We start from the raw sequence: 14,136 nt of genomic DNA on the forward strand, positions 1-14,136 counted from the left end.
AAAGAGTTGACTATTTCTTTTTCTTCTGAGGTAGTGCGAATATGTTCTGAATTCTAAAGATATTGGAGCTGGATTTTTAAATTTTTATTTTACTATTTTGAATAACAAATAGTTGTCCATTGGGGTGAAGGGTGGCCTTTTCTTACAATACATTTATTATTTTTTTTTCTGTTCTTCAGAGCATAATATTCCATTGTATAAGCCAAACTGTCCTATTTTATAAACCAAACTGTCCTATATTTTTTCAATTTCCTGCTGGGAGGCCTGGACTGTAATATTCTGTAATTTCTGTATTGTTTTGGGGAGAAAAATGAAGAAGTGCGGAGGACTGGTGAGCACCTTTAACTATGTGTTTTGTAAAGCGTTGAAATGACATTGTGGTGTTTTTCTCTTTTTACAGGCCCGAGTCAGCGAACACCACAAACTTCAGGGTAGAAGACGGTGACGTCATCCTACTTGCCACTGATGGAGTGTTTGACAACATTCCTGATCAGCTACTCCTTACAGAACTGACCAAAGTAGAAGGGGAGAGGGATCCAATCAAAATTCAAGGTGTAGCCAATTCTATAGCTTGGATGGCACGAAATCTTGCATTTGATGCAAATTTTATGTCTCCGTTTGCTCAGAGCGCTCGAGAGAATGGTATTGATGCTGTTGGTAGGTTCATCTTTGGTCTATTGTTGTTATTATATAATATTTTTAAGAACTGTTATTCCTTTCTATAAATTATTATCGTTGCGATCTTTCCTTTATATTGTCCTGATACGTACTAGTACGCTTCTGTGTTAATGTTCTTTGGAATAGGAAAGTTGAGTTAAAAGGATGTCCCTCTCTTTGTACTTTTATTACGGACACCCTGTACTGTGTAAGTTTATGGTATTGCATGAAAATATGCTCAGCACAATAGTGTATTGCATCACCTGGTTCATCAGAACAACAGTTGATGCAGATATGCAACGATATTTCTGGACTAACCATAGAGAAGCCCCGCCCTCTTGTTATATTGTCCTCCAGTGGCATCAGAAATCTATAGACGCTAAGTCCGTGTAAGAGCAAGTTCGTAGTTGCCTCCCACAAACACTGAACGAAGGTAGCGTAAGTGTTCATGTTCCATTTTCATGAAGAAATCAATTCATTCCGGTACGAGAGAACCACAAATTACACAGGGCACAGGGTTGTACATTTATACCTATATACACACAAGATGTAACTATTACAACCACGTGTGAACAAAATAGCCAACATACGAGGATGGCAGACTGACAAATGAATTGCAATCTTATAAATGAAATCAATACAAGAATGGCAAAACAAACTATTTCACTTTTTGGTTGCTTTCTGCTTTCCGCTCTGGTAGTTGGTTACTGAGATCAATATGCTAGAAAAAGCTGATCGTTTTCACCAGTGAACTGAAAGTATTGTAAATTTAATTCATAAGATGGAGATCTACTTGCCTGGACTAATGTACATATCATATTTTGCCATCCTCGTGTAGAAATAAATCACAACGTAATGAATTCGCAATAACGATGCTGAATTAGACTGGCTGAAAATCCCGAGTTTTATACACACATTTGTTTTTTCGAACACGACAACTTTTCATGTATCAGAACAGTTAATGGATACAATATCAGGGTATGGAATGCTGAAACTCCTCCATAAAACTTAAGAGAGACTGTCTTAAAATGTATTGTGGTGCGATGTTATGCATAACCGAGGCATTTTTCTTCAGTGACAGCAGAGTGACACCAGATGTTCATGTCGCTGCTTTGCATGAGTATGTTTTGCCATAGTCGGAGGCCTTCAGTCAGGTGTAATAATTCAACAGAACAGTGTGCCCCACATTTTCGATAGTATGTTAGGGACTTTTCAAACTATTTCCTGGGGGGGTAAGTTGGACAGAATGATCTAATCATCGCATTCCCACATTGTTCATCAGACATCACAACCTGTGGACCTCTTTGTATAGGGATAGGTGAAGGAAATTGTCTATCAGACAAAGGTGCAGGACATTGATGACCCGAAACTGAGGATCAATAATGCAATTTCGACCTTACTGAAGAAATACTGATGTGCACATAGTTGAAACTGAAGTGTCGGCTGAATGTGCTAAGCACAGCAAATAGTGTGCATATTAAGGTTTTGAGATTTAAAAGAAAGAGAAAAAGCAATACCACATTTTTCTGTTACACAGCGTATCCGTAATAAATGTTCAAAGTTGTAAAGAAATTTTGTGGACACCTTTTACATTTACCAAAGAGTATCTACGGATATCATTGTAACTATTAATTCAGTTAAATGTAGTTAACCACAGATCATAATTTCTATTGTTCTTTTATACATTACCCCACGAAATGCCAAAATTTGGTAAAAATTACCGGGAAACTCAATTTATATACCGTATATAATATTAACTATGATCCACACACTTCAGGTTACATGTGTTCTTCATACACGTGTTGTGTCTTCTGTAAAAAATGACAAATAATGTTTGCAATCCTTGTATCAGTTTGGAAATTGGAATATTATCAAGACTGAGTCGATTTTGATCCGTTTTCAACGTTTCGTATAATTTTGCAAATTTTAACAAATTTACCAAGCAACTGACCTAAGTCCCAGCTGTTTGTTATTACGAGGGCTATTTTTAAAGTACAGAGCATTTTTGCAATAAAACAAATAGTACTGAATATCTCAGATACCCTTTTGATTCTCGGATTGTGCATACCTCCAGCTACTTTTCCAAATAACTTTTGTTGGTATACAAACATTTGTCATAGAGCTAAAATTTCATAGACACTTATAGAAGTCAGCTGCCTAGAAGATAACAATTTCTTGACGGTTGTGTTCACTTCTGCAGAAAGACATATTAATCTGTCGGCTTCAAGTTTAAGCTGTATGGAGGTAATACAGTTGGTGCTATCCAAAAGAATGATGGGACCTTGCATTTGAGCGGCAGTATGGGGCTTCGCGTTGTCGCAAAACAAAAAACTAGCAATAGGGTTCGTATACGTCCCGTATTTTACAGGATTGTTCCTTATTATGAGATTGTGCCCTGGCGTTCCGAAAACATTCTTCGAAACGCAGAATGGTCCTGTAATTTAATTTGTGAATTAAATTTAAAATATAATTCCATAAGAATGTCATACAAATTGGCTTGGCGGTACTGTTATGTTGCGACAATAGTACCACTAGGGGACGCTGTAATAACTAAGCACAGGTTACTTGATATGACATTATATTATTATTATTCTATGTGCCTTGAAAATACCGAAGAGAAAGTGTTCTTACAGAGAAGCTAAAGACTGAATACTCTTTTATGATAACATGTGATTGTGATGGAAAAGTGTCCTATATTACTGAACCGAAAGTGTCTCGGTTTTTTTTTTTCTTCAAAAATATGTGAACCTTGTTTAGCAGACACTATACCGTAGCGTTTATTTTAAATGTCAGCAAAATATAGGTGTCAGTCAATCTTATGTGTTGAGATGGTCTGTGTGAATTTCACTTTTGTCGGAGACGTCTGTGACCACTCGAACTATTGCTGCTTGGATTCGAGGTCACATGAAACACAATGCCTCATCCACCGCGTGACAATGTGGTTAAACAGTGGTGTCGGGTTAAAAACGTCAAAGCACTGGCGCTTGTCTTCGTTGTGAATTCCTCGATAAACATCTTGTAGATCCAGCGAGAGCATAACTTCCTGAAGCTCAATCTTTCTGACAATTGCTCAAAGAACTAAACGTGATACATGTGGAAAATGCATCGTATTGTATTGTAGGAATCAGGAATCATCTGTTTTTACGAATCATACGTCCAGCCCAAGCGTGATTCATCGTGTAGGCCTATGTTTTTTCTACCTTCGTTAAACAGTTTCACCCTCTAATGAACTTTATCCAACGCTTAAGCATTGAGCCCATACATTTCGCAGATCCGATTGTAAATACCTGCTGCTTATACATTTTCTTGAGGTCAAGGAAAGGATAACTAGCCTTGTTTCATAGGCGGGTGACAACCCTTCTTAACAGTACTGCTTTCCAACATGGTACTGTGAAGCCAATTTGTATGAAATTTGTATGACGAGAGCTATTGATTTTGTAGGCGCTAGCCCTTCCTTCAGTTTATATGACACGAAGTGCACGTCGTCGACTTAGCTGCAGATGGTGTCTTTGTGTGAAGATAAGACTACAATCTGTACGAATTAAAATATATTACTGAACGGCCCTTATTTTAAAAGTAGCTCTCGTACAATGATTTATCTTCAGTTATCCAACGATGGTATCTGTAAAAAAAAAAACATTGTATGTTATTTTTGTGAGCTGCGCTTTTTAGCTTTTAAATATTACAGCTGGGTACTTTTATCAGTCAGCGGAATAGCATGTAACTGGTTGGTTAACGTATGTAAATAAATATTTAACTATCACAGCTGGAACCTTTATCAGTCAGCAAAATAGAATATGCCTATTTAATTAACGTGAATATGTAAATAAATATTTAACAATCACATGTGTTGTTTCTGTTCTAGAGAAACTTCATTTGTTACGAAAACTTTGCGTGGGTCAAAATGACCTGGACATTGGCATTTCGTGGGGTGAAAATAATTTGGGTGTTCCAAGTTTTTTGTCTTAGTATATCTTACTATTTGCTGTATTGCCATACACTGTGTATTGAGGATCAAACTAAAACGTCAGAGTATCGTTCATTTGAGAATAGAATACACTTCATTACAGTTAATTTTGATAATTACATTTCAAACACACACACACACAAGTGGTCAAATAAAATTTAATATGGACTATACAATCAATTTAAAGTGAAATAATAGTGGTAGATGGGCTCTTCTTACTTGGACCAAACAAATGGTTGTACAGTCCGCAGCAATAAACCTGCAACATGAGCATATAAGTTTATTGTGAAACGACGAAGTCTTTTGCTCCAAAATAAGTGTGCAGGGGAGGACGCCGAGGTTTCTCCTGGCGTGATTCGTGCTACTTAGACGTTACATTGATTCCCTGCACTGTTAGGCGTAGTTTCACAATAAACTCACATGCTCATGTTGCAGGTTTTTTGCTGCGGACTGTACAATAGTTAGATTATAAGGGTTTGACAGTGAAGTTCCAGGATTGGTGCAAGTGCTTTTGATAGAAAATGGTTTTATCATGTGAGATTAATCCTATGATATTCTTCTTTTGCTGGACATGTGAGGATTTGATGGAGAGAGCATCTGTGCCCATCGAAGATACTCTGGTTCCCATTCTTACGGATTCGTACATGAAACAGGGCGAATATTAAGTGTTGTTGTAAGCTAGGGAAATCAGCAACAGAGACATAACGAGATTATAAAAATTGTTTAACAGGAGAATACTCGTGGACGTATGTTGGAATGGTTCGTGATGAACGTGGAGACGTTTCTTACGATCCTAGAAATGCAATTCATCAACCAGTCATTGAAAGGGTAATTGGACGTGTTCGCGACCTACTGCAGTCAGATTATTACATGATCATCTGCATGATGGAGGATGTGATTCACAACCGCGGAACGGTCCGGCAGATTCTGGAAGAAGACCTGGGAGGAAGGAAGTTTTGTTCCTCATTCCTTGGCTGAAGAACGAATAGCTCAAGAGAGTCGAGTGGTGCATAGAGTAAATTACGCCCGTGGAGTCGAACCTCTTATTGCTGGATTACCGAGGCATATGCTTTAAGCATTCATGACAAGGAGAATCAGTGTGTCTTCAGTGGCCGATGTTCTCTTTACGAAATCTTCACATGTCCTGCTTTAGAAGGATATCACACCATTAATCTTATATGATAAGAAATTTACAGTCGTGAACAGTTACAGAATACCAGCATTGTTCTGGAACTTTATTGTCGAATCTTGTATATATAAATCATGTGCTTGCTTAAGTTTCTCAGTCGTAGCCATCCATGCTTGGTCTATGATATATCTGTCGCGGATGGGATATCCTCTCTTTTCGTTTACATGTTTAATTAGTTTTCTTTTTTCTTCCTGATGAACATTACATCTGTTATTAATATTTAACTAAGTAGTCGTTTATGTTCTATGATATGTCATTTTTAGATACTTTTAAGTCGCTTTATTTTGTTCCACATGTAATTTATATCTTTTAATTATGTGTTCTTGTGCATTACAGGAGGAAAACCGGATGATATTACGGTTCTTCTAGCGACGGTGGCCATCTGAAAGGAATCTTAATATTGTCAATAGTGTTGTTTAGAGTCAAGGAAGCATTGTTGTTTGATAGGAAAAAATGTGACATTACTTAAACGTTTAGTGCTTGTGATATTGAGTGACTACAAGGTGAAACTTTTTATTTTGTGTCACAATGGTGATTACTTTTCCTCTCCTACAATGCAAGCAAGGAGACATATCATAATTGCACACCAATAGAACATATATATACATACGTACTTGGAATTTCAAACGTACCGTAGTTTATTTCTGAAGAAGCTCATACATCCAACTGTGTAATAAAATAATACAATAAGAAAGGAAATGCAGCATTTTTGCTGTGTTTTATAGTAATGTTTAGTATGACATTGTCATTAAAGAATTTCAGCCAGGTGTTGGTTGGATTCAAATTTAGCATCTTTTCTTTATACGACAAAGCCCCTTTTTGTTACAAAGTTGTTAATGGAACTGGTGCTTTCCTGAATATACGAAAACAGTGCTGTTTTGCGTGAATACGCTCATGCTGAGTGATATAATTGTTGGATTATCAGCAAATGAGATAATACACGAGTGAAACTTGGCTTTTTGCCTTGTAGGATAAGTAATGGGCAACCATTATTTTAAAAATAGATATATTATCTTTTCATCTAGCCTACGTCAAAAATCATGGACGTCGTAATTTTTAGAAATGAGAAGGTTTTGAAACATTTAATTATAATATTAAAAAAAAAAAAAATAGTTTTGGGCAACATGTGTAAGGTATGCTTAATATTCCATATAATATTACAAGAAAAGAATATTTAATATAGCGATTTGATTATTGTGACTTTTTAAAATTCTATTTAAATCTTTCCAAAATGTGCGAAAATTTATACGCATAATGAACTTTCTAAAGCATTTAAAATCCTTTTCTGAATAAGAAAAAAAATAGAAAAGTTAAATGTCATTGTTGATTCTGAAGATATTTTATGTTAATACTTTCCCAAGTCGAAAAATTACGACGTTTGGCATACGAGAGGTTATCGGGAAACATGGATTTTTAACGCCATTTGTTAACTTGCATATTAATGAATGAATCTTAATGCAATGACAGCGCGTACAAGTTTGAATCGCTCTGTAAAAATGAGCCTAATTAAACATGATTTGTCACCAAATGAATAAAAAAAAAAAAAAAAAAAAATGGTAATTTTAGGTGATTACACACGTTAATATCCTGATACACACACGCTTGTTGATTTAACGAATTTGAGTGTATATTGCAACATGCGAACTCAAAGCTGCTCATTGAAGTGAGTAATTGTTTCACCGGATTACTTTGGATAATGGCAGTTAACATATAGAGCTAAGCCTTACCTAGTAAGGCCTTGGAGATTAAATGTAAGTTTTAAATACGTAACCTGCACCCTCCCTATGGCGAAAGGAGACATAAGTGTCAATAGCATCGCTGGCAATTTAAAGATCGTCAATTATTTTCCACTTCATGTAATTTTACTATTATTGATACATTTGTCAGTTATTTTTCACTTCATATAGTTGTATGATTATTGATGCCAAGGATGTTATAAAAGAGAGGATCTGCCTATACGACAAAATCGTGAAACCATACGTCACAGGTTCGCCACCCTCACTCCACCCACTAAGATCGCAATGTTTTGAGCCGAGCTCCTCCGTGGCTAAGCGGTTAGCGTACGCGCCTTTGGCGCGGGAGACCCGGGTTCGATTCCCGGCGGGAGCTCATGTGGTTCGGATTCCACGTTAATCAGTAGGTCCACGTCTCATATAGCCTCGCTGCTGAAAAGGGACGTTAAACTCAAAATCATCTCTCATCTCATGTTTTGAGCCAATATTCATGGCGGAAACGAGAGCTGCCAATCAGACGTGCCGATACTAGTTTTTTTTTTCTTCTTCATTGAATCAATAGGAGGAAGATACGCATATGGGCAGATCCTTTATTTTATAACATAGTTGATTGATGCATACTTCGACGATTAGGACAGGTGATGTTTTCATATAAAGAAATTTGATATACCTGTGGTATATAGTGTATTTTTATATATTAAATATCACTGCAAGAAAATTACAGAAAAGGATTAACGATATATATATCTGTGTGAAGCTTTTGCTGCAAAACTCTTCAACAACAAATTCGTAATTTAACATGAAATATTAGTAAATAAATTTCAGTTTTCCCTTTGAAAAATACTTTTATTTTGTTTCATATTGAATCGTTATATATTATCGTGTTCCATTTGCCCTTTCACTTAATATCTCTCTTACGATTACAACATATTTCAACACGTAAGTTGTCGAAAATAAAAGTAGAAGATACGAAACGAGACAACACTATATGAAATATTATATTCCTACCAAAATTAATTTTCTGTTGAATGTGGTTACTAAAAGTATAACAGCGACCAAAGAAATAATTTCATTATCTAACTACATCACGATCATCTGAATACCGATTTAAATATTATTTTATTCTCCATAACTTTCAAATTGGTTCATTCTTTTGTAAGAATTGAATTTATATTATTTATTTCTCCTAAATAAATTTATTTAAAATAATTGGAAATGTATGTGTGTGGATATAGTGCATATTTATTGAAAGAATCTCTTTGGTGCCATGAATATACAATCTCGTGGTATGATGTTTATATGTTTAACTTTTTTTTATATGATTATTTAGTTTACATGGTGCCTTTTATATTCTATTATTGTTTTAAAGCGCAGATTTTAAGTAGAAAATTTTAGATTTCATATTCTGAAGAAAAGTAACTCCAGAAAAATTGTTCACTGCACTAATAATGAGTTTAATATTTCTTTCACATTGTGAGAGGCAATTTTTGACAGTTTATTTATGCTTAGAATATCAGCCTAAAGAGGTGATAGTTAAGATTTTTATTCATGCAGGTCCATGGCGTCACCAATTAAATTTAGTCAGGTTTACAGTTAACTTGGAAAGGAAGTACATGACAAAATCAGGATTTCCTGTATTCTTCTTCCGCAAAATGAAATCGCGAATAGTGTGGAAATTTTTCATGGTTGCATTTTCTTCTTATATAATTATTAATATTTTTACGAGCACTTTAATTATGGTGGTTTGGATTCGACTGTAAACATATTAGTTACAAAGGAATAGCTTCACATTAATGGATCTTTAAAAAATATGGAAGAATAAAATTGCCATACAAAAATTATGCAGTACAGACTAAAGAAAATTATGTGATGCGTTTAAGAATGTTATTGCCATGAATATGAGTTATACTGTACAAAATAGTTCAATCATGTAACTTTGGTCAAAGTATTATTGATGATTACATAAATAATAATAAGCAACTTATCTAACAAGATATATTCCAGTAATTATGGGTGCATTCATTTTAATGTATCATGCTGCTGAATATTTCCGTAGTAAATTCTAACTATCCACATCTGCAAGAAAGTGTAATGTCACTTTTTGAAGTCTAAACTACAACACAGACAGGGATAGATGGATGACTGTTTAGGTGGCTTGTAGACATTGAGCTGATTCTGACACATTTGCGTAAAATAGATTATAATGAAGGCAGTGGCAGTAAACTTAAAATTGAAGATAGTTATAGGAATATCTCAAATTATTCAGCTAGTAATGTTCCTCAGTCAATCCAATATTTCAAGGAAAGATTGACTGAAGAACATTACTCGGAAACTACAATAATTCCGTGGTAGCGTGACAAAATAATTGTATCCGCGATATCTGGCAGTCTGCAAAATTTTATTTGTCAGATTAAAACACTATTATATATTAAACGTTTGACGTGAACATACGTTATTGTGCTTGTTTATTTATATGTTAAATAATTTTGCAGCAATTGCTTTTTTTTCCGCATCTGACTGCGATTTGATAGGCGAATTGGTCCGGCTTCTAAACCTGTATTGTGATTTTAGTTTATTAGGCAAGGCAGTGAAAATAATTGGCTTTTCGTCTCGACTCCCTTACATTCCAATTTTCACTTACTTAATTACGAGTTACTCAGATGACTGTAGTTGATTCATGACACATAAGCAGTTTTCCGTTGTAAGTCAGGCGGAAATCAAAGAAATATGCAATTAATTCAATACTAAGCGAAAATGTTGGTTTGCTTTTCTGCATATTTTATATATATATATATATATATATATATATATATATATATATATATATATATATATATATATATATATATATATATACACACATATGCACTCATGGAATACACGGAATGCAAACTGAATTTTTTTATATGTAAATTCAATGTCATGACTATAATCTTTTCATTTATTTCTAGTAAGATACAAGAAGTGGAAAAGAACTTCGGCACAGTAATAAAGTCATGTATATAAAACAAACTGTCCAAGACTAGAACCACACTAACATTACCTACATTCAAAAATAGTGAAGTGTGTGACCGTTCTTTCTTGTATATAAATATAACACCAAGTTCTTTATCTATATGCCCATAAAGAACTAAATATATTCATTTTATGACGGAAACTAAATTCTAGCCCTGTATGTGTGTGTGCAGGATTTTTAACATCTTCATCTACTGCAATTATTAATTCATACCTCATATTTCATGCAAAAGTAAAACTACTTTCTTTTTCTAGTTAACTTGTCCTTACACTTTCGAAAGTTTAAATTTTAGATACCTAATGTTAATAGAATACTCCATAAAATGATACAGCGTGTCCAAAGGGCTAGAACAATCGTATATTAGTTGTGAAAGCTCCCAGTCTTTGTCTCTAGGTTGTTCGTTATCTTAAGTTATCCATTTCAGTATTACATTACATGAAAAGTTATAGAAAAGTAATGTAAGTTGTTTAAAAGGGCATGATTTTTGCTTGAATGGTAATGCCTTTCAGAAAAGCTTATTATTTCTTTCTGGAAGACAACTGTAATAATAAATATCAGTTAATATGTTATTTTATAGTAGTCTGGTGTATGCAGATGTGGTGTGTGTGTGTGTGCGCGCGTTATATATGTGTATGTATGTAAGTATGCGTGTGTATGTGCTGAATACATTTTACTTTTTTTTTTTTTTTTTTTAAAGCATTTGTTAACGGTGAATCTGGTTCCTGATACTGCAGGGAACCAATCACGTGATGTGGTAGCATAACGTTCAATCAGTCTTTCAAAGAAAGAAGAAAAAAATGTATACAGTAATGTTCCTGTTTGAACTTGCTCCATTCAACAAGTGTAATAAGCCTTTATTCAATTAAAGAAACTCATAACTGTAAATGTCTTTATTTTATTATTCACTTCATTTGTATTGACTGTTGTATATTCCTTTTGATTAAGAATTATGAGTACGATGTTCACTACATCGATACTACAGGTCAGCAAGTTTCCTTCATTTTACACTTTATAGTGATTCTCTCATATATATATATATATATATATATATATATATATATATATATAATATACTGTAATATTACGGTACTTCAACTACATTGTACATGGCGTTAGATTGCTATTGTAATAATACTAATCGCTAACTTCTTGATATTCACAGATGATGCTTTTCAAAATAATGGAAACATTTAAAGAAAATGCAATTATGCAATTTATCTGATTAATACGGCATATTAGCCTGGAGAATAACTTTGATTTTTTATGGAATGGAGGCATATACAAGGGGAGTCGAAAAATTCGGGGAATGTTGTTGTTTTGGTATTTGTGATACAATTACCATGAATCTGATACAGTACTGTCCTTACGTTGCCTAATCATGAATTTGACAAGTGTGAACAGGTTATAACAGATAGTGTACGAGTAGTGTGGGACGGAAGAGGGTGTGCTGATCAGTTGGCAACTTCACAGATCGAGCAACGCGCAAACATCAAGTTCATGTGCAAATTGGAGATAATCTGCTTCAGAGACTTTGATAACCTTAAATACGGTTTAACACAATCAGATGTTTTACTCTTCCCAAAGCTAAAAATGACCCTCCAAGATACAAGTTTCGCCACTGGAGGAGAAATCAAAACCAACGCGACGGCTGAACTTCGAAAGATACCAGAAGAAGACTTTCGTCGGTGTTTCCGGAATGGCAGGAGCAGTGGCTACTTTGAAAGCAGTCAAGTAAATGTATGCTTATATTATGGTGATAAAGAGCTACAACGAAATTCCGGGATCTTTTTGACTGCTCCACGTAAATCATGAATCTATTTTAGAAAAATTGTCAGGACCGGCCTAAGAGCAAAATGATATATGTGCAAGAATTAGTTTACAATGAAAATGGGTATATAAAACCCTCCAGTGCTTTCAAGCATCATTTTTATTTGTTGAACAAAAGTTATCATACTCAAATGTCTAATGTGCATTCAAAATTACATAAAAACTTAAATTTTTACCATATTACTTTTTATACTTTTCCTCATTTTGGCGCACCTCTCAAAATCGCATGTGTACGACTGTACACGTCGCACACGCTTGAGGCCGGCCCTGAACATTGTACACTTCTGTTCACTAAAACCGAATCTGTCTTCTGGAGATTAAATCCAAAAAATCGACTCTTAATTTGTTACGAATTTCCCGTAAGTCTGGTTCATTTTCTATGCATTTTTGCCACAGACGGGGGTAAAAATTGAACGATAATATCACAGTATACAAACATACGATAATTTCGTTGATATTTGTTTTTAAAAAAAGTAGCTACCATTACACCAAATTGCTGTAATTCTAAGTCGCAAATTTGATACATTACTTATATTTTTAATCTAGAACGATTTAAAAAAATAATATGTGAAAGTAGGAAAAGTATCACAACTACAAATGATTAACCATCTGCTTTACATAAGTTATTAATCGTTTCACTGCCAATCCGACTTTCCCCAAAACATGTCATTGTCCTCTTACTTTCATTGGAATCAAAACTAAGGAGTAATTTATATATATATATATATATATATATATATATATATATATATATATATATATATATATATATATATATATATATATATATATATATATATTTGGTCTAGGAATTAATTCGTGCGGTTGGTACGCACACATTGAAGCTGTAGAACAAACACAAAATACATAAATACCTTAAGAAAAATATTGTCCATCGCTAGCCACCACTTTCGCCCATCTGTCAGGCAATGTACGGATTCCGTGGCGAAAGAAGTCCTCATCCTTGGAAGCGATCCAGTCAGAGACCCATGTTTCGATATCTTCTGAAGAAGTAAACCGCTGTCCAATCAAATCGTTGTTCATGCAATCGAACAAGTAGTAGTCCGAAGGAGCAACGTCTGGTGAATACGGCGGGTGGGGTAAAACTTCCCATCCGACATTTTCTAAATAGGTTTTGACCGGTTTTGCGACATGTGGGCGAGCGTTATCATGTTGAACAATAAGTTTATCATGTCTGTTCTCCCATTCTGGTCGTGTTCTGGCCAGAGCTTGCTTCAAACGCATTAATTGTCGTCGATAACGTTCTCCATTCATAGTTTCACCCGGTTGCAGCAGCTCATAGTACACCACACCTTTCATATCCCACCATATGCACAGCATAACCTTTGGACAGTGAATATCTCGTTTTGGTTGTGATGGACCTGGTTCACCTGGTTTCACCCAGGCCTTTTTTCGTTTAGGGTTCTCGTAATGGATCCACTTCTCATCACCCGTAATAATTCGATGCAGAAACCCCTTTCTGCTCTGTCGTTGAAGCAGCAATTCGCAAATGGTTTTTCGTCTTTCAACGTCTCTGTCTTTCAATTCATGTGGAACCCAATGTGACATCTTTTGAATCATTCCCATGGCTTTCAAGCGTTTGGAGACTGTTGTTTGATCAACGCCTAATGCTGCTGCAAGTTGTTCCTACGTTTGACACGAATCCTGCTCGAGCAATGCTGTCAATTCTTCGTCTTGAAATTTTTTTGGCTGTCCAGCTCGCTCTTGGTCTGCCAAGCCGAAATCA

General features: G+C 34.9%; 1 protein-coding gene across 1 annotated transcript in view; it reads left to right on the forward strand.

The window, feature by feature from the left end:
* Positions 1 to 11,252, forward strand: part of LOC145694861 (protein phosphatase PTC7 homolog) — a 167,120-nt gene extending 155,868 nt beyond the window's left edge. Inside the window, exons 4-5 of the mRNA XM_081771562.1 lie at positions 401 to 657; positions 6,150 to 11,252. Coding sequence (XP_081627688.1) covers positions 401 to 657; positions 6,150 to 6,199 — 307 coding nt within the window. The 3' untranslated portion in view covers positions 6,200 to 11,252. The remainder of the gene's footprint in view (positions 1 to 400; positions 658 to 6,149) is intronic.
* Positions 11,253 to 14,136: the final 2,884 nt, after the last annotated feature.

This window comes from Thermobia domestica, chromosome 9, assembly GCF_964235325.1.
Source record: "Thermobia domestica chromosome 9, izTheDome1.hap1.1, whole genome shotgun sequence".
Classification (NCBI taxonomy): Eukaryota; Metazoa; Arthropoda; class Insecta; order Zygentoma; family Lepismatidae; genus Thermobia; species Thermobia domestica.